The sequence below is a fragment of the Hydra vulgaris genome, chromosome 10, assembly GCF_038396675.1.
Source record: "Hydra vulgaris chromosome 10, alternate assembly HydraT2T_AEP".
Classification (NCBI taxonomy): Eukaryota; Metazoa; Cnidaria; class Hydrozoa; order Anthoathecata; family Hydridae; genus Hydra; species Hydra vulgaris.
In genome coordinates this window covers 5,749,796-5,773,005 of record NC_088929.1, presented here as the reverse complement: position 1 = coordinate 5,773,005, position 23,210 = coordinate 5,749,796, and the positions used below count along the sequence as shown (strand labels likewise).

Sequence of the window (23,210 nt, the reverse complement as noted above, 5' to 3'; positions counted from 1 at the left end):
ATTCTTCCTGCTTTACAAATTGTTTACAGATTGGTTTGCTTTTTAGAAAATAATGATTCTTGTGTTGGCGATTGGTTGAGTTATAAAAACAGTTGCTATTTTTTCCAGAAAATAAATGAAACATTTTATGGTATTGATTGGAAAAGTTCTTATTTATCATGTCGTCTTAAGGGAGGAAATTTGTTGAGTTTGGAAGATCGAGAAGAAAATTTTTTTATTACAAGTGTTTTAGTAAATTATAATACGGAAGACCTCTTTTGGATTGGTATGACTCATTTTTACTTAATAGCTAATCGATTAATAATAATTTTTCTGTACTTCACTCTTTGTTATAAAACAAAATTTATAGTGCGTATTTCGTATGTATGTCTATATATATATATATATATATATATATATATATATATATATATATATATATATAATATATATATATATATATATATATATATATATATAAATATATATATATATATATATATATATATATATATATGTATATATATATATATATATATATATATATATATATATATTATATATATATATATATATATATATATATATATATATGTATATATACATATATATAAATATATATATATATATATATATATATGTATATATATATATATATAAATATATATATATATATATATATATATATATATATATTATATATATATATATATATATATATATATATATATATATATATATATATATGTATATATAAATATCTATATATATATATATATATATATATATATATATATATATATATATATATATATATATATTTATATGTATATATATATATGTATATATATATATATAAATATATATATATATATGTATATATATATATATAAATATATATATATATATATATAAATATATATATATATATGCAAACATATATATATATATATATATATATATATATATATATATAAATATATATATATATATATAAACATAAATATATATATATATATATATATATATATATATATATATATATATATGTATATATATATATATATAAATATATATATATATATGTATATATATATATATAAATATATATATATATATATATAAATATATATATATACAAACATATATATATATATATAAATATATATATATATATATATATATATATATATATAAATATATATATATATATATATATAAACATAATTATATATATATATATATATATATATATATATATATATATATATATATATATATATATATATATATATATATATATATATAGTCAATTTGTTTTTAACATTCAATGTCAACCTTACTATATATATCAGGGGCGGATCTAGAATTTAATTCTCGTTTGGCGAAACTTTTTTGCGTAAATATTATCCCCAACCAGTTTCACAACTCATTCCCTTTCATGTACAACAACTGTCAGGTGCAAAAAAATGCCCCCTACCAATTTATAAATTGTGAAATTTAACCCTATCTACATGATTTTATATTTTTTAAAAATTCTCACTTCAACTTATTTGTTATGACCTTCTTGCCTGGTTACATTCCACACTAGAAATTTATGATAAAGTCCAATTTTTTTTTTTTTTATGTATCTTAGAAATCTTTACTTAATTTGGGTCATTATATTTTATATTAAAAATATTCATAAATTTAAATTGAATTGAAGTTACCCTACATCTCATTATTGAAATCTACAGTTTACCCTACTAAAAGTAAAAAACTACAATTTTAATACTTAAAATTAGTTCTAAAATGATTCTTATAAACTGAATAGTATCTGAACACAATTAGTACAGTCAGTTATGGTTTTGGGAATAAATTTGAAAATTTCTATTTATTGAGTATAAACTAAATTTAGATTATAAGCTAAGCCTTACCTCCACAAAATAAAGGTTGAAAGAATATCTGTCTAGAAGGTATATGTTTAAAGCACATGAACCACGTCAAGGTTCCTTCCTATTCGTGTGCACAATTTTTTATGCAGAACGATTAAAGGCATATGACAGAAAATTACACCATCAAATAGCAAACTGCTTTTCCTTGCACATTTATATTCCTGGAATAAATATAAAATATAGTGTATGATGTCGATGTACAGCAGTGGATTTAGAATTTTATGGGCCCAGGGCTATTTTAAAGCAGTAGGCCTCTTTCCATTATTAATCAAAAAAATATTTTTAGTACTTTTGTTTAAAATATACTTTTCTATGAACCGGAACCTCCAAAACTGTGGAGCACAGAACTATAGCACTTAAAGAAATATGCAAATGTTTTTTTTGTAAACTTTGTAACTTTGTAACTTTAGATAATCCCATCTTCAAAATATTGTAATAAGAAAATTTTTACTTAAAAGTGCTAATTATACGATTAAAATTTAGTTGTTGAAGTAAAACGTCGCAGTAACATACAATTCTATTGTGGTAATAACCCGTAAAAATTAAACTGAGAAATATATTTCAAGAATAGCTAACAATACTAAACTATAGAGGCAGCTACTAGATTTGATGTAAAATAAATAAGGTTACACATTTTAAACAACTGAGCCAATTAAAATCATAACTCTTAAAATTATAAATCCAATTTTTGGGCACCAAGCATTAATTGTATGATTTAAATAAAACAAGGCTGATTAACTTTAAAAAGCATGTTCGTAACTTTTAAGTATTCACCTCTTCCTCATTTTATTCGTAGTAATCGCCTCTGTTAATATGTTTACAAATACACACATCACAGCAGCAATATTCTAAGTCCATGCTAGCAGTTTGTAATTCACTTAGCCAAGCACATGTTTTTTTACTGTAACAAAAAGAGAGAGAAAATTAATTATTACTTTTTGCAAATTCATAAAACTGCAGATAAAGTAAAACAACTTTTCTTCACCGAAGGTAATTTGTTGCTGTATTGCATAATAGCATAAAGTAATTAATGCATTATAAACGGTTATTAGCTTTCTGAATGGATACAAGTTTATCCAATTTCGGGCTTCTCAGTTATGATTTTGAACAGAAGAATTACCTAAGATAAATACAGGTTTTCTTTATACAGAAAGTATAAAGACTTTACTTTAGTAGATAACTTCTTGCAACTTAATTTAATAAAACTACATCGTGCTCTAAGGCCATTTGTACATTATAAGAAGTAGCAGACCATATAAATAGAGCATTTAAAGAATTTTAGATAACTTTTTTTAGATAACTACAAAATCCTTATGCAATTTATTGGCTTGTTTATTATTTTTTTTGAAGTTGCAGAACTAATTACCAGACTTTTGATACTTAGATCCAGATCAAAATAGGCAAACTGACCACTTATTTCCATGAATTTTTGACATTTCTTAATAAAATTCATTTAAACCCAGACCTCGTACCGAGATTAGATTAGAAAAAAGATATTTGTCTAATGCAACAAAAAGCCACTGTGCCTAATCATAGTTTGCAACACACCCGCGCTTGTCGTAGTCAAGTTACTCGTCAGCAACTCAATAACCGTGAACTAAAAAAGCTTTTGATGAATTTTTGAAATGTAAAATAAAATATATTATGAAAGTAATAGAATATTTCCTCTCAGGCGGCCGCTTAATACCCCTACTGGGCTCTGTTTATATATATATATATATATATATATATATATATATATATATATATATATATATATATATATATATATATATATATATATATATATATATATATATATGTATATATATATACATATATTTATATATATTTATGTATATATATATACACATATATGTACATACATATATATATATTATATATATATATATATATATATATATGTATGTATATATATATATATATATATATATATATATATATATATATATATATGTATATGTATGTATATATATATATATATATATATATATATATATATATATATATATATATATATATGTATATATATATATATATATATATATATATATATATATATATATATATATATATATATATATATATATATATATATATATATATATATATATATACATATATGTTCATAAAAGAACGGAACAATTATAAGTTAGCAGAAAATCATTAAACTAAAATTTTTTTCATTTTACACTGTGTTTTATCAATATAGACTCACCAGAAAATCTTTTTGATGAATCTTTATTGATGAAACTCATTGTAAAATGAAAAGAATTTCAGTTAAGTGATTTTCTACTAGGTTATGTATATATATATATATATATATATATATATATATATATATATATATATATATATATATATATATATATATATATATATATATATATATATATATATATATATATATATATATATATATATATATATATATATATATATATATATATATATATTGGATTATTTTATAAAATTTATATGTTACTGCTAAAATTTTTTTAAGGCCTCAATTATCGTATGAGTTATAAAAGATTTGTCTGGTCTGATAATTCCAACTGGAATCCAAAAGTACTTTTTGAAAATATATTTAAACAATCAAATGATTTTTTTATGGCAACAACAATATGTGTGGTAATTAATGCTTATAGTTGGAATGTTGAAAATTGTCATAATAAAAATGGATATATTTGCAAAGTTAAAAGAGGTAAACATCTTACAGGTCTACCATATTTAAATTTTAACTCGTTTTTTTTTTGTTTACTTATGTATATGCTTATTTGTAAGTTTGTTTGTATGCAAATGCTTTGTTGAATTGGTATTCAACGTGCATGAGGTTTAATTTTATTAGGGAAATGATTTAATTAATTTTTTTCTTTAATCATAGTTAAAGCCTTACCAAAATGAAATACTTATAACTAGCCTTTCTGAGACTAGGAGCTGACTTTTTGGTGATTATTGATGTTTTTGTTTACTGAACTTAATATCAATATTGCCGTTATGTCCAGAATATTGTCAAAACCATTATTTTAAGGTCTCATTATCATTTGAGTTATAAGACATTTTTCTGGACTGATAAATCCGACTGGAATCAAAAAATGCTTATTTTAAAACAACAAATGATTTTTCATACGGTTTATATTTTGTATTCGATTTTGCCTTATTGTAAGAAACAAAAAGTTTCAAAACAGTTAAACTTGAATTGTTTTAATTTCAGCAGTTTTACGTTTACAAAAGGAAATTAAATATACTCAGCAAGCAAAATGCCAAGAAACATGTTATATTTCTTTGTAAGTGCTGCTTACTCAAATTACAGAACATTCATTTTCATATTATGACCTAAATACATATCTTTAAAAATATTACAAATAAAGCAAAAGTATTACATTCACTTCATGCTGGACCGTGCAGAAGGCGTTTCACCCAAGCAATTTGCTCGGGACCTTGGCACAGGGGACCCTACCATTTGTTTTATTACTATGGGGACCCTACCATTTGTTATGTGACTAAATATGTATACGAATTCCTTGTGTCTTCATACCTGGAATTTTGATGAAAGTCCTCACATTTATTGAATTATCTGCAGAAACCGCAAAAATTAGTTCTCATATTCCAATCTATTAAGTAGAGCGCAAAAGGTTTTGCTGGAGAGGTGATGAACATATCACGGAATTAACAAAAACAGAATCAGAAGTCAAATGAGGCAACATTTTAGAGAACGTTTTTTTTATCACATTCTTGAAAATATGGTTATTAGATTCACTGCTCTTCTCACAGCCATTCGAGAAATCTTTGCTTTACATTCTCTTTTTCTCTAGCAATATCAAAAACTGTCTTAAGCAGAGATCACGATTGCCTGCTTCTCTTTATTGCAGAAATTTTAAGTGACGTGACTGATAATAAACTGATTGAAGAATTGCTTCACTTGAAGCAAAATGATACTGCAAACTTTGGAGAGAAAACTTATGCCCCTTGTGACTTTTTAAACAAAATTTCTTAAGCTTAAGGAACTCTTTAGAAATATAGTAATTGCACTGCATATTTTTGCCTCAATTCTAGTAACAATGGCCTCAAGTGAGCTTTCATTCAGTAAACTGAAGCTCACCAAGAATGTTTTACGCTTAACTATTGCAGAAGAATGATATAGTGATCTTGCCATTTTGAGTATTCTGAAGCAAGCGATTAGAAAAATAACATATTAAGAAGCAAGAGCTACATAGTTATACTTATTTTGCAATAAAAGAAAGTTTGTGCCGGATTTTTTTTCTTTTGAGGGGGAGTTTTATGCCCCGAAAATGAAGGATGCTCGGGCCCCCAAAATTACTTGCACGGCTTTTACTTCAGGTGAGTAAAGTTTAATCTAATATATAATAAAAATGTCTAATTGGTTTTTTGTTTAACTATCATTTTTAAAAGCAAATTGGACGAGCCCTAAAAAGTTGTGTGTACAATTTATATTGAAAATAGAAAGAAGTTAGAAAGCATCTTGTTTTGAACCATTTTAAGGCGGATGGCTATACTAAAGCCATTCTAAAATCAAAATGAAACATAGAGCTACAAATCTGGAACTGAAAGAAGGCTTTCTTTTAATACACAAATTAACCGCATTAAAATAAGAAAAATGTTCAACCATCGAAGAGGTGTGTCACTTTTAAGGCTATTAGAAGGCTTGCTTGTGACGGAAACACTATCAAAAGAATCGTAAAATGCTTTAAAATGCCTATTCTTTGTCATAAAAAAAACAAAGATTAAGCAGAACGCCTAAACAGAGGCTTTGGAGTTGCCAAAATAGTAGTCAACTTTATTTAAAATATTGTGGCAACATTTGATGCCAGACATTGTTAAGTAATATGACGAAGCAAAATTAGAACAAAAAATTGGATGGATGGCAATCTTTAAGCAAGGGATCACATCAATATACATTGTACCTTCTCGCTAAGCAATAAACCAAGAGATCTATTTAAAAGAGTGTTTACAAAAGCGCTTGCAACCTTTTATTAACAAATATTATTGAGACACCAAGTATATCTTTCAGTTCATTTTGGCAACGTTTACGATTCTGGTTTGGTAACAAATTGGTTGAAAACCTAGAAGATTCCAATGGCTTAAAAAAAAAGATAATAGCCAAAATCTCATGCTATTGAGCATTTATGGGTAAACCATATACGAAATGTGCTCAAAGATGGATGATTGACAAATAATATTCTAAGTCTTGAGCATCGAATTTGTTATTGTGCTAGTAGACTTGACATACAAAAAGTTTTTGCCTATAGTTCCGCTCCCTTTTCCAATATCATCTTTTAGCTACACCTCCTAATGTTCTTTATTAAATACAAAAACTTCAAATAATAATAAAAAAGGAAATTTCATCTTCAAAGTTGACGACGTAAAGAAAAAAGAAAAGTTTTCACATTTTATATCTCTGCTTTTTAAAATCCTTTTAATAACTAATCATGTAAAATATTTAATTATATAAAAATTAATAAAAAATGCTTCAAAAACATTGAAACTGACTCTTTTATACAAGATATATCTACGACGAACTGGAAGGCACAAATAAAGAAGTGGATATTCATAAATAAATAATAACTTATTTAAATAAAACTGAAAAAGTTTATTACAAACGTGCTCCTTACAAGGCTTCAACAAAAAGATAAAATAAACTTAAATAAAACTATGGATGGCTACTGGTATTTTTAAATCCATCTCAACCAAATATGTCATTTATAAAAAAGTTGTTAAATTAAAAATATTAATACAAGAAACCTATTCTTTGACAAATTTAAGTTAAATAGAAATGAAATAAGCAACTAACTTAAACAATCATGTAAAATGTATTATATTTCCTTTTTCAACAACATCTTAAACAGGATTAGGAAAACTTGGGTAGGAATAAAAGAAGTTATAAATATCAGACCTACAACATACAATAACTGCTTCAACCTTGATAAAGTCATTTTTGATTAACCAAACTTGCCAATATTTTTAACAATTACTTTACTAGTATCGAAGAAAATCTTGTTCCTTATTCAAAAATAATGTTCCTTAATATGATTTCAGAGATTTTTGAAAAATCCTAAAAAGAGCTTTTTTTTAATCCAATGAGTGATGTTAAGATGTTAAGTTTCATAATAAATTTTCAAAGCAAAAAAGTCATCAAGGTGTAACACTTTAATTTAGTATTTGCATTATATGTAATTATTCCATGAAATGCAAAACTTCAGAATACATTTGATTTGATTAGTAGTTAATCACAATAAAAAATCATGAGAAAATACATAAGTTACACTTTTTTGTAGATGGGTTGTGAAATTATTATCTTTTAATTATGCTCCACTTAATCATAGGGATTTTACCTGCATTTATGTTTCCAGATTTCTTTTGAAAGTTCTTTGCCATGTCTGTACCAGGGTTAAAAGATTTATAGTGGTTTGCAAACCTAAGTTTGAATGCGTATTCACGTATACCGATATAAGATTTTTCTGTAAGACTGGCATTAGATGATACTATAGTGGCTATATATACAACTTTGATTATGTAACGGACATATGTTTTTTTAATGATGTTGCAGTAAGCATCATTAGCGGTGAATTTGCACATGTTTTAATGTTCTGCGGTGAATTTGCACAAAATTTGTTGGTTGTGTGAATAAATAATTGATATACTATTTGGCATGCAGCTGTAACTAACTTTGATTCTATTTTTGTTAAAAATTTTCCGGAGCTAATGATTTAATGGAAAAATGTAAGTCAATTAAGTTTAAGAAAAGGTGTCAAACTTTGGTTACATCATTTTGGTTTAGAGAAGCTTTTTTTTTAACCATTAAGTATTCCTTTTTCGTTTATTACTATTAGTAGTGCTTAAACTTAATTAAATATTGGCGATTGGTGTAACATACAGACTTTTCTGATGCGTCATTATAAAAAGGAGCGGTGTTTTGAAAATTTTTTTTGCGTACAGAGTTAGAAAATTTTTCAAAACACTGCAAAAAAGTTAGTGGTTTTGTGACGACTCATAAGGAACTTGTAACTAAAAAGTAAAGGTGTTGTGGGAAGGAGAGGAAGGAGGGTTTTGCACGTAGAGAACTAAAGACCTTTTAAACATTCAAAAAAGGAAATCTGATAATTTCATAAAAAATTATCGAATATTTCTATTTTAACATAATAACAACTTATAAAAATATTTATAAAATATAAACAGAACACTCTACACTAAAAAAAATCGTTTCATGAAATGCTGCTATAACAATGCTTATTGTTATATGTTACTTGAAACAAATTTATTTTTTTAATGTATTTTTAAATATAAGTATGTTTTAGTAGGAAGGAAGAAATGTTCTTGGCGCTGAATTTATGGGGAAAGAAAGGAGAGGCATGAGCATTAGGGTGGAGCGATTTTCATAGCAAAAAAAAAAGAGTTTAAAAACCAATATTACTGAGACACGAATCAATGTCTATTAATTATAAGATAAAAGTAAAAAAATATTTTTGGATTTTGATGAGATCTTGAGGCTTCTCTTTGGAATTTAAATTCTTGACAGGTCCTAATTTTTTTGAATTTTTTTTTTCTAAACCATATCAACCTTGGACTCAAAAAAAGCAGAAAAAAATGCTTGTTTCATAAATAATAATTTTATTAAAAAAATTTTTTAGTAAAAAAAATACTTACAAAAATATACCTTAAAACCCCTTTGTTTTGTTGAGGACGGGCGTTTTTAATGAAAAAAACAACTCTACTTTTTTAATTTTAATTTTTTAATAAAAACAAATATTATTTTCAAAATCAGCATATTATTTTGCTTCTTTTAAGTATAAAGTTGATAGAGTTTAGAAAAAAAAAATTTAAACAATATTAGGACCCATAAAAAATTTAGAATCCAAAGAGGAACCTCAAGAACTCATCTAAACTAAAAAAAAAAAAGATTAAGGTTCTTTTGTCACTAAAAGATATTAATTTGCTGCTCAGGCAAATCAAATTTCAAAAATTTTCAAAATCGCTCCACCCTAATAAGCATTAGATGTGACTAATTCCCTTAGAAAAAAGTTTTTTTTTTCATTCGCTCCCTAATCCTAAACAATCTCTTAGCCACAGCCCTTATTGTTCTTAGTTATATATAAAAATTTCAAATAATCATAAAAAAGAAAATTTTATCTTTAATGTTGACGACATAAAGATAAAAAAAAGTTTGCACATTTTTTATTTCTCCGTTTTTTAATAATTTTCACAACTAATTTTTTAAATTAGTTCATTTTAATGTTCTTAACTCTCCTGCCCAAACATAATTTAAACTGATGGCTTAATAATAAACTACTATTTAAACCGATTACTTAATACTAAAAAGTAATTTTTTTGTGAAACAATACTGTCAAAATTATACTGGCTTCTGAAAATGTGCTTGGTATCTTTGGTAGCTCAAGGTGATTATAACTATAGGTTTATATTATTATAACTATATATCATAAATATAGATTTATATTATTATAACTAGATTATAACTATAGGTTGCTATTGTAGATATTAGTTTTGTGTGCTGATTCTGCAAATTGAAGTAGTTTTTTTGTATCAGGTCTGGATTTCTAGATACCTGATACCTCATATTATAGCATTTAAGGCAGACTGCTTCATGTGCAATGGTTAACATATATAGTAGAAAAGAAAAATTATCTTTTTATACATTTTTATTCTAATAGATCATCCATTTTATAATTTTATTACAGTAAGTAGACAATTCAGATTACAAGACTGATCATCCATTCCTATTATTTAGTTTTGTTTACTATGAGGCCTACAAGGTACACTAACCTTTGTGGAAAATAAATGCGGTTCATCCAATGTCCATTATCAAAATAATATAAAATAAATGCAGTTTATCTGATGTCCACAATCTTCATATTTTGTGTTTGCTGCTATGGAACTAAATACCTGATTAAAAGTGTGATTTTTTCGATTTTCTTCTGCGCGAAGTTTCACATTCCCGCTTAAGCATCCAACAGTAGTCACCCATCATCCTGGGGTTCCATCTCCCCTCATAGTACTTCTCCATTACACCAATGTCATGGTGAAAACGTTCTCCATGCTCGTCCGAGACCGCACCAAGAATCTCTGTAAAAAAATCCAGATGGCTTTGCCAGAAATGTATTTATCTTAGCACCTTATGAGCCAACAAATATTCTCTCCTCGGCTTTGGCGTCACTTAGAGGTGGAAAACATTAACGCTTATATTTGAACCCATTGCTCCGTATTGTTGTTAAACTTTGATTTCGAAGGAAATAGTAATACCTTTACTATTTAGAATCGTATTTGGTGTTAAAACTGGAAGTTAAATATCGTTTTCAATGTATTTTTATGACCGGTTATTCAAATTATTTTTAATATCAATAAAAACCTCTTTTAGTCGTTCGAAAGTTAGGCGAAGTCTTCCAGTTGTTTTGTGTAACGATCGTTTCACCAAAACCACCATTGTTTTAAAAAAGCCTCACCACCATGGACTTCTTCCTAAATTAAACTGCCGTTAGTTGTTCATTTTAGCTCGGCATTTGTTTTTCGGTGAATCTACTTGTAATGAACGGATCCACTTGCGGTTGTCATTGAGAACCCATTGTCATGCCACCTAAATATCGAGCAACCATAAAACTTAATAATTGAGTGTCCTTCAAGTGCAAGTCTAATGTTTCTAAGAGTGTTAGCTACCATGTGTACAGAAACTAATTCAAGTCTTGGAATAGGTAAACTTTGTTTGGAAATGCGTGATTTAGTAGTAAGTATTTCTTGAGTGACTTTATTACCTTGATGAGCTGCTACATATTTTGAACTGTAGCAGCCATCTTTACTTGCATCATCAAATCCATGGATTTCAATTCTTTTATAATATAATCCAAAATAGTAATTCTTCTTAGTATTGGTGCTATATCTGAAAAGGTACTTTACCAAATCAACAAGTTCTCTGCTAACATTGGTGAAATTGGTTTGTTCCAAAAGAATATTGTAAATCACATATTTGTCGATAAATTAGTTTTTAGAAATTACACCAAGAGGATCAAAGACTTTAGCCAAACTTCCTAATATTCCTCTTTTGGTTAAACAATCTGTTTTGCGAGTTAGCCTGCAATCCACCATTTAAGTGCCATCACTTTTGTCCCATAACTAAGAATTTTTGAATAACGTTGATGATGTTCATTGGGGGTTACTTCATTACAGTTCAGTACTGAATCATTTGTTTCCAATACAAGAAAATTTAAAATGCCACTTGTGCATTCAAATTTTCCTTCTTTTCGAATAAATGAATTGCTGTTAGCTTCAAACTTTTAACATATTCAACATGAATCCCTTCAGTGATTATGTCATCATCTTATGTGCTCTTGTTGATTAACTGAATTTTATCCTTTTGATGCAGGTAATGAATTTCATATGTCAGTAAATGTTGTTTGATTACGCCCCCAAGTATAATGGGACTAGACGTACATCCAAACGGGATTTGAGCAAATGGCAGAGTTATAACTTCTTTGCTTTTAAAGTCGGGTATCCTATAGAAACGGAAGACGTCACAATTTTTGGTATCAACCTTTTTTTGTAGAAAAGCTTGTTTAATGTCTCAAGTTAGACGAACAGGTAGCACTTTGTTTTGAAAAATAACATTAAGTAGTAATGGTTGTAATGGAGGACCAAAATTCAAACTATCGTTGAGTGAGGGTGATCCACGCTCTTTAGCAGAAGCATCAAATACCATCCTTAGCTTAGTTGTTTCAAAATCTTCTTTTCTCACCGCTCGATAAGGCATGTAGAATATCCTCTTTCCAATTGGATTGATTGGTGCGCACTCAATAATTCCATTATTGAGTTGTACTTGAATAATATCGTTGTATTTGATAAAATCATTTGGTTTCTTTTCAAGCTTTCTTAGTAAAATAAGTTACCTGCAGATGCTCTCTTCTGAAAAAATGCTAAAGTTGACATTCTCCAATCCATGGTAATCCAGTGTTATAAAAACTAGTTCAGTCTTGTTGTACTTATTTTTAAACGCTTCATATAATTCATTTTGATTTCCTTTGCTTTGGTCTTTCAGACCAAGTACATCCAAGCTATATAGTTCTTTATAGCAATTATTGGTTAACTTTGTAAAATATAAGCAGTCCAAAGTTCTTTGCCCTGGACCTATAATCGTCCAATCAAATATAGTTGCTTCTACAATAGTTTATCCGTCGTTTCCCGTCCTGAATCCTTTTAACTTGATTCTTACAATATCCCCAGCACCAATAATAAGATGAATTTTATGATCATCATAGTTATCTTCATTGTTAAAATGCAATCCGAGTAAGTGTTTGTACTTCTCCATTATAACGGATATCATCGGATTTTGTAGCACTATAAGCACAGTTTGTTCCAATTTGTAAAGTTTTATATCAAGACTGATGCGTCCATTTGTTGAGTGTAGTGCCGGTTTGAAAAACGGAATATTTTGGTGGACTGAGCCAGTCATTGTTTCAATGTTTTTTGCTTCCATTTCTTTGACTCTAATTTTATATATTTGATTTACGCAAATGAAGCTTAAGAACTACCTGTTCCAATGTCCATGAGTGCTCTTACATTATATTCACCAACTTTCACCATAACTGTCGGATGAATAGTTTGTCTTTCGAATCCAATCATAACGATACCATTTTTTGATTCCTTTTTGTTAACATCAATGCATATAGATGAATGATGTCTTTCTCTGCAATCATAGCAAGAACACTTGCTGCGGCAGTTTGATACTGCATGATTTGTTAAATTGCAGTTAAAACAGTAATGGATTTTTAGCTTTGATTAGGTGTTCAAAACGTCAATCCTGCTATTTTGGATCAGTTCGAGTAACATCCGCTTTAAAAGAACTAAGTTTGTTGAGGGTTTCACGTAACAGTAATTCTGCTGTTTCCAATATGTTTAAAGTTTCTAATGAGTACACACAGACGTTTCATTTTCTGTAAAACTAATTTATTTGATCCACGTTAATATTTTTTATGAAAGAGTGACCCGTAAAACCATAACCATACTGACAAACAATTTCAGAAGTGATTCCATTTATTTGATTTAACACTATTTTTGCTTTTTCATAACCATATTCATTAAAAGGAAGTCCAGCAATTTCTTGTTTTGGAATGCTTAAAAGAGTTCGCGAAGGTATGATAACTTTGCTAGAGAAGCATAGTTTATGTTGCCAATTTCAGTACTGAACTGTTGCCTGAAACGTATCCAGTCAAGAACGGTGCCATCAAACTTTGAAATTTGTAGTCTGGGAAGTTTTGCTTTAAAGTCGTTTGTTTGTGTACTACCTATACCTTGAGTTAACCCTTGTTTTACGCAAACAATTTCTTCGTGCATTGTCATCTTTTTTGTAATATCTCTATCTATGCCTTGTTCTTCTAGTAAAGTAAGAATATCGCTCTGATTTTTAATTAAATTGTCTTGTTGTTCGTACCAGTAATTAATGTCTTCATTTTCGGAATTACCTTTGTTTCTTTTTAATTCTTCTGTGTTTCGGATCAAGTTGAAAGTTTCCGACAGTTTCCCTATGATAGTTGATTCCAATCACTCCAATGAATGTGTATTGCTATCATTCAATGTCGTTTGTACTTCTAAACCAAGTCGCTCAACTTTTGATATTGATAGTTCCAACTTTTTTGTTAGTGTTTATCTTTGCCTTGTTTAGGAGGCATTTTAAATTTCGTTGTAGGTTTCCTTAGTCAGTCAATAACTTGTTGAAGTGTTTAGCAGATTCTAAATGTCCTGGTAGGGTTGCCACTTTGTATCGTGAACTTAATATTCTTTTTGTTGCGTTTAACTGACTAAGACATATCAGTTTTTAACGCCTAATGTATTTTAATACGATATTTATACGCAACTGGTAATTATCCATAACTAAAATATGTTACTTAAGCAGAGTTTTTAGCAAGACCAAGGTTGAGGTCAAGGCCATAAGTTACAAAACCATGGCCAAGGTCAAGGTCAAAAGTGGCAAGGCCAAGAACAAGGCCAAGGCCAAGACTTTTAAGGACAAGGCCAAAATTAAGAGTTTCAAGGCCAATGCCTAAGCAAACATTTACGAGACCAAAGACTTCAGTTTTTGCTTTGCGTTAAGGCCAGTTATCAATAAAACTGTAAGTAGCAAGTGCTGTGACAATAAATCACATTTTGTAAAAACAGACCAAGGTTATGCGCAGAATTCAACGAAATCAGTAATATGCAATTTTTTTAAAGGCCAAGGCCAAAACAATTAAAGCCATGATCAAAATTTTTAAGGCCAAAGACCAAGATGAAGGCCTCATTTTTAGGCCCTAAGGCTAGGCTAAAGCCAACACCTAGATCAAGGACTAACAACTCTGTACATTAGCATTCCCTTGATACCTTAATATGTACCGTATGAAAAACCCATTCAAAATAACTTGAAAAAAGACGTCATTGCGTGACTTATAATAATTTAAAAATGTTCGTTCTAAATGCTATAAGATTATGACACCTCCTATATTTAGTGGAATCAATATCCAAAAAAAAGCTACGCTTAAAAGTGATCAATTTTTAGTTGACTCAAAGGGGGCTATTAATTTCAGTGGAATTAAAAGACAATCAAAGACGTTAACCTATTTTGGATAATGCAATAGTACTGAACAACAGTTTTGGTTTCACAAAAAGGTCCAATCAGACTAAATAGAAAACTGATAACTAGCTCTCTTTTGCTTCATACTAAAAGTAGAATTAAAAATAATGCTCTGCAAAATTCTGTTAAATATTCGAAAAGGAAGCCACTTATTAGGGTGACAGAAAGAAACTACTTAACAAGAGTAACAAAAAGATGATTAAAGAAAAAGATTCTGGTGCGTGAGATCACTTTAAGTTTGATAGATTAAACAAAAGTAATAGAACCCTAAACTATAACACATATAGTCCTCTAACTCTTTCATCTTTTAATTTTATCTAAAATCCAATGTCTTTGGAAAATAAATAGGATAAATTCCGAGCTAGAATCACTAAAGTATCAACACACTAGTTGCAGTCACAGAAGCCTGCTTCACTACCACATCAATATCCAACTAGTCAGTTACAATTTGTATATGACATCGGTAAATTTGCGATATCATAGCCAATAATGTTAGTTAAGACTTACATTCATTTAAATGGGATGAGGAAGTTTGTAAGCAAATACTGTGTCAGATTTTAATTGAAAATTAAATCTTTATAATTGGTTGTATTTATCATCAACTGTTCACTTAATGTAAACCTAACTTACAAGTAAAAAAACAAGTCAATCAAACAGTCCAAAGCTAAGATTAATGATTGTAAATTTAAAAGCATTCTTCTTGTTAATGATTTCACTCAAAATGATATTATTTAAACAATTTGCAATAAATATTTTATGTATTGCACTCCAATGGTGTCAATTAGATAAATTAAGTTGTTTGCAATGTAGATGCTCTACACTACCTCGCAAAACTTTTACTTTATATGCTTTTTTTTTTTCGCCCTACTTTCTTTACTCCATCCGACAAGACGACGTTGTACTTTAACTTATCTGAACACAAAATTATTTTCCAATGCGATATAGGCATTTTTTCATACTTCTTTGTAAGTTCTAATTGACGTTTTACTTGTTTTGCAGTCAAAAAAGGTTTTTTTCGAACTACTCTACCTCTATCTTCTTGTACTCTAATACTATTTTTAATTATTTGAGGGTTTACCGTGATATTGTAATCTTCTTGATGTTTTAAAGCTAATTTGCTGCCGAGATAGATGTATTTTTTTCACATTAATTATGATATTGCCATCGATTGCACCGGCGGTCTTGCGTTTTCGTCATCTGCCAGCCAAACTAACAACGGTTTCAATCAGATTATGCTCCTAACAATTGAAGACACTGTTTTAAAAGGATTTCTTGTTTCTTCTTGGATCTGACGGTAGGACTTAATTGATTTTTCTAATTGACTACGAGGCTTCGTTGAATGAAAGACAAATGATGTTATCTTCACACAATTTTGCTGAAATACTTTTTTTATTTCTAGAACGAGAGTGTATTTAAAAATTACTATTTTCAGTTTTACTAACTAGTTTGATCATTCAATTTGATTGATTTATGCCAAAGAACGATCTAGTTTGTCAGCGTACGATTATTTTTTTTCGCAGTCAATTTAATGCATCATTAGATCAATTGTGTAGAATTCAATATGTATGAATAGCAAATAATTTACCAATACACAAATAAATTCTTAAAACAAATTTCGACAATTGTAACGGACAACATTTCTTTGTATGCATTCTTTAAAATTACGATTTTTCTTTTGTGAGCGTTTATTTATTTTTTGTATGCTGTATATATTTAATGTAATATATATATATATATATATATATATATATATATATATATATATATATATATATATATATATATATATATATATATATATATATATATATATATATATATATATATATATTTGAAAGATGACATCTTGTATGAGAGTATATGATATATTATTTTAAAACATCAAGAAATACAGTTTCTCTCAATACAAATAATATTATTTTATAAGAAATTTTCGCTGGGTTATAGATACCAGCATCATCAGCTTGTAAAATGTTACAATAATTTTTAATCGTTATAGTTTATATAAAATTGTTACTATTGACGTCAGCGGTTGAATGGCTTCTTTTGATTTTTAAATTTTAAAAATGGCGTCCAAAACATAGTTTTTACATATTGGCCTTTATCAAGGTTAATTCCGCCGTTTCGCGCAGAGCACATGTTATTTTGTATTTCTAACGCCTCTCTAATTTTTCTTTCAAACTTTTTATTTTCTACTTTTAACGTTCTTGTTTTTTCCCAAATAATATTTTCTTTGCAAAAGGTTTTATGATATGCTAATGCAGATTGATTAGGCTTGTTTTCATTAATGCTCTTCTGATGTTGATGCATCCGCGTACTTACCTGCATTTTTGTTTCACCTATGTAGACTTTGGAGCAGTTGCATTTTATTATATACGTTCCAGGTTGGCTGTTACTTGGTAGTTTTGTTTTGTTTTTTGATGTTAATAAAGATCTTAAATTTGGGTTTGATTTAAATACTGCTCTGTACCCTGCTTTTCGGAATATTTTTCGAAGTTTTGGTGAAAGGCCTGGTACCCAAGGTAAAGACACTACAGGAAGATTGTTGCATTCTGATGGAATTTTGTTTTTATTTTGTCTTTTTTGATGGAATTGGTGTGTAATATTCCTCAATAGCTTTTCATCGTACCCATTTTCAATAAACATGTCAATTAAAAAATTTATTTCGTTTTGCAAATGATGTTTACTACAGATGGAGTAAGCTCTGTGGAGAAAACCTTTAAATATAGCTGTTAAAATATTTGGATCGTGATTTGAATGCGGTTTAATTTGAATGTTAGTGATTGCCTCTTTTCGATATACTTTGTACTCATATTTCCCTAGTGTGTTATTTGTAATGGTTATGTCAAGAAAGTTAAGCGTTTTTGTTTCGTTTTCAACTTCAATTGTGTATTGTATTGCAGGATGTTGTTGATTTAAAATATCTTGGAACTGTTTTGCTTGTTTGATGTTAGGAAATCTTGCATGACTATCGTCAACGTATCTTAAAAATGATTTTAGATTAAGTGCCGGATTTTGTGTCAAAGCCATTTTAATTGCATTATTTTCATGGAATTGTAGAAAAGATTCCGCGAGAACAACCATGAAAGAAAGTCCGATTGGTCCTGAGTTTTCCATTACGTGAATCTCATTGTTCCAATGAAAATAACATTGATATAAGCAAAGTTCTATGAGTTGCTTTATTTCAGGTATACTTAGTTTTGTTAAGTTTTTATATGATAAATTGTTACTTAATTGTTCTAAAAGTATAACGGTGGCTTCTTTTAACGGAATTGACGGGTACAAATTTACAACATTATAAGATACTTGAGTATCATTGTTGGCGACATTCCAATTTTCAGCTTTTTTTATAAAGTCAAAAGAGTTTTTTAATCGTGTCGGATTTTCATTTAAGACTGGTTGTATTATCTTAACTAAGAATTCTGATTCTAAAAATTTTATATAAACTATAACGATTAAAAATTATTGTAACATTTTATAAGATGATGATGCTGGTATCTGTAACCCAGCGAAAATTTCTTATAAAACAGTATTATTTGTATTGAGAGAAACTGTATTTCTTGATGTTTTAAAATAATATATATATATATATATATATATATATATATATATATATATATATATATATATATATATATATATATATATAAAACATATATATATATATAAAACATATACTGCCGTTTGAAAATATTATAATAACCCAGTATATTCTGAAATTTTTACATTAGTACCGACAGCATTTCTAGCAGAGCATGAGGATCTTGTCATAAACCCCTTTACAATATATGGTTAATTTTTGATAAAAATACAATGTCTATAATGAAATAATAATACATCTTTATGTAAAAACATTTAAAGTCAAGATAAAATGGTAAAAAGTCAAGATAAAATGTTAAAACAAATAATATACAAAGTAGAACAACAACAAACAAACAAACGAAAAACAATTAAAAATAAATCAAGACATATTTAATTAAAAATATAATTTTTTTTAGTCTTTGTTTGAATGAAACAAAAGTCAGTTGAGTAGAAAAATCACATTTTGGTCACATCCAGAGATAAGGACCTCGATAAGAATCAAAAAACTGGTCTTTGCCTTTACGGCAAAAAGAGGCAATAAGATCGTTATTAATTCGAAGATTGTATTTGTTTTAAGTTTCATGTAATAAAAATTTTGTAATACATTTGGCAACAAATTTTCTTTACCTGTAAACATAAAACATAAAATAATAAAGACATTTAATTGATATGCATTTAAAATATTAATTTCTATTAAAAGTTGTTTCGTATGAAAAAACCACTTTTTAAATTTTATAGCGCGAGCTGCGTGTTTCTGATGAAGGTAAAGAGATTTTAGCTTTGTTCTATGTGTGCTTCCTTATATAATATTCGCGTAGTTTATATAATAATGTATAAATGAATAATATAACTGCGTTAACTGGTGTTTACTTAATATATTTGTTGCTTTACAGAGAATTTCGATGCATTTAGTATTATTAATGGAGGTATTATCAATATGATTTCTCCGAGATAGATTTTCATTAGTATATACTCCGAGAAACTTAGTAACATTTAGTTTTTTCTGTATTTAGAGACAATCTATTTTGCTTAAACCAAACAGAAATTTTTTTAAATTCATTTGTAATATTAATAAAAAGCATACTAATATCTTTATAAGACAAAAACAACTTTGTGTCAACTTCATAAGTTACTGTTGTTAAGTTTGATGATTTATAAAGATCATTTACCTATATTTAAAAAATAAGTGAACCAAGTATGGATGCTTTTGGAACACCACATGTTATATTCATTAATAGATGAGATTTAGAGTCTTAATTGTAAACAAACTGTTTACGGCTAGTAAGATAACTCTCAAACCATAATAGGGTTTTATCTTTAATACCATATGATATTAGTTTTTTAACAAGATATAATGATTGGCGGTTTCAAATGCCTTAGACAAATCAATAAACACTCTTTGTGTAAAACAAGAGTCTTTAAAAGAGTCAGTAATATTGAGCGTAAGTTTAGGAATGGTATGCTCAGTTGACCTATTTTTTTTAAAAACCAAAATGGTTTTCGTTTAGAATTTTATTTACAACAAGATAAGAGTAAATTTGGTTGTACATTATTCTTTCTATAATTTTTGAAAAATGTGAAAGAACTGAAATAGGTCAATGATTTGTTATATTTGTACGATCCCTTGTCTTAAAAATTGGAGTTACTTTTGCTATTTTTAGTTTATCTGGAAAAGATTCTTGTGATATGGATGCTCTGAAGATTTTATAAAGAATATCTTTTATAACATCTTAGGAATCAATCAAAATATTTGTGCTAATATCATCATACCTAGTAGCTTTATTTCGTTTTAATGATATGAAAGCAACCTCAAATTCATTAAAAGTTAACTCAGTAAAATTTAGATTAGAGCGTATTGATGTTTTGAACTCATCAACAGTTTTATCTTTAATAAATGAAATACTATTGCTCAACTTTTTTCCCGATAGTGGTGAAAAGCTTGTTAAATTCAAATGCAATATCATTTATGTCATTTATTAAGTTGTTTTGCGTTTTTATAAAATTTAGGAGTAAATTTTTATTTGGTTTAAGTTTTCCAGACACCTCCTTCATGATTTGCCAGACGCGTTTTTAATTGTGCTTATTAAGCCGAGTTTGAATAGTAGTTTTTTTTTTGCATTTTTGCGAAGCTTTTCAAATAAGTTTTTAAAAGTTTTATAATTTTGTTTATATTTTTCTGATTTCGGTTTTAGGTATTTAATGTATAGCTTTTGCTTAATTTTTGACGATTTTTCTAGACAATCCGGAATAAAAAAAAAGTAAGTGTATTTCTGACTAAGTGAAACATATTTTAACGTTTGGTACGCAAACCACCTAAAATCCTTTAATGCATTTAGATAAAAGAGTGATAAAGTGTTATCTAAAAAAGTATGATAAATAAAGATAATAATCTTTACACCTTCTGTCAGATGTAAGATTGTTAAACCACAACCCGGTCTCAAGAGCTTGTAACCTCTGTTTGAACAAGAAAGTTAAAGTTTTGATGTATAAAGGAGATAATCTTTTAATACTAGGAGTGAAATAACCTCAATGTGTAGGCATAAAAATAAACTCCTTGTTTCTTTATTTAATACCGCGGATTGATACTGGTTGGTTACGTCACGTTTATGCCATAATATACTTTAAAAACTTTCGTTAAAAATTTTGTTTAAAAATTTTGTTACCATGAAGTCATTAGAACTCACAGCTACCTAATTCTAATAATTTTAACGTTTCTTTTTTAATTTTGTAATATATGATTGATGATTGCCGTTAAGCATAAAACTTAAAGTTTTATGCTTAACGGCAATCATCAATCATATATTACGGCAATCATCAATGGGGGATTTTAGTATAACATCATTAAAAATATTCTGTGTAAACTTTAGTGTGCATATAAGGTAAATATGGGTATTAAGGCCCACCTAAAAAAATGAAAATGTAAAGAAATGCTGATTTTTTTTTGCTACCAGTGATAAAACCAGATAACTCTAATATTTTAATGTCGAAAAAAAGTTTCACAATTTCTTTTTTCTCTAAGTTTGGATTAGTAGGTCTTATTACCCGCCGGGCCTTAATACCCACACTTACCTTATATGCACACTAAAGTTTACACAGAATATTTTTAATGATGTTATACTAAAATCCCCCAGAATCTATTGTAATCTGAGTACATGCATGATCTTAAGGTTTTATAAATCAATAAACCATTTTTTTTTCTAAATGATTGAAAAAACTGAACTAAAATAAAACAAAAATTATAATTGTTTTTATAAAATTTTTATATATTTATCAAACTCTAACCCAATCCTGCGATCAATGTATGTAATGGAGCCTTTGCTAATGACCATTTCAGTATGATGTTGTTTTATGACAATTGATCGTTAATTTAATTGCAAAGATATTTGTTTATTGAATTTTATTATTACTTCTAATTTTTTGGTATAATAGAAAACAATACTAGCTGTGCCAGAAATTGGTTCGAATATGCTTTACATTGCTACTACTTTAAGAATACAAATGGTACAATTGGTAGAGATTGGGAACAATCTTACATAGATTGTCTTGAAAAAGGAGGAAATTTGTTAAGCATAGAAGATGAAACAGAAATGACATTTATTTCTGACATTCTTAAAAACCATAGTGTGATCACTGATAATTACTGGATTGGTATTTTTATCATTTATGTAACTATACTTATTTCCATTCTTTATAAAAGTTATTAAAATCTTTATTTTAATATTTTGATTATAACATAGGTCTTACTGATAGATGGTATAATACATGGTTTGTGTGGTCTGATAATACCTACTCACAACACATTCATTCTGAGTTCCATGGTTTATCTTATGATGAGGTAGAGCAGTGTGTAAGAATGAATAAAAAATACTGGGAAATAAAGAGTTGTTATAGTTTAAACGGATTTATTTGTAAAGTTAAAAGAGGTAAACTTTATTAAAAATTTATAAATATTTTTGCTAACTTTCTTAGTGGTAATTTTTTATACTTAATTCAGAAACTTTACAATATTTTTGTATAATTTATATAGCAAATATTTAAAAATGATAACTGTTTTCCTTTTTAATTTAAAATATATTTCCAGAGAAGTA

The 23,210-nt window shown here is 27.6% G+C and overlaps 1 protein-coding gene across 6 annotated transcripts in view; it reads left to right on the top strand.

Annotated features, from left to right (window-relative positions):
• The window catches only part of LOC136085755 (uncharacterized), a 184,244-nt gene that overhangs the window by 47,857 nt on the left and 113,177 nt on the right, over nucleotides 1-23,210 (top strand). For 2 of the 6 annotated variants that reach the window (XM_065807148.1, XM_065807149.1), the window contains 4 exons: nucleotides 47-265; nucleotides 4,417-4,617; nucleotides 22,552-22,770; nucleotides 22,860-23,045. In XM_065807148.1, the coding sequence (XP_065663220.1) occupies nucleotides 47-265; nucleotides 4,417-4,617; nucleotides 22,552-22,770; nucleotides 22,860-23,045 (825 nt within the window). The remainder of the gene's footprint in view (nucleotides 1-46; nucleotides 266-4,416; nucleotides 4,618-22,551; nucleotides 22,771-22,859; nucleotides 23,046-23,210) is intronic. The other 4 variants (XM_065807153.1, XM_065807150.1, XM_065807154.1 and 1 more) reach the window with 2 other exon arrangements.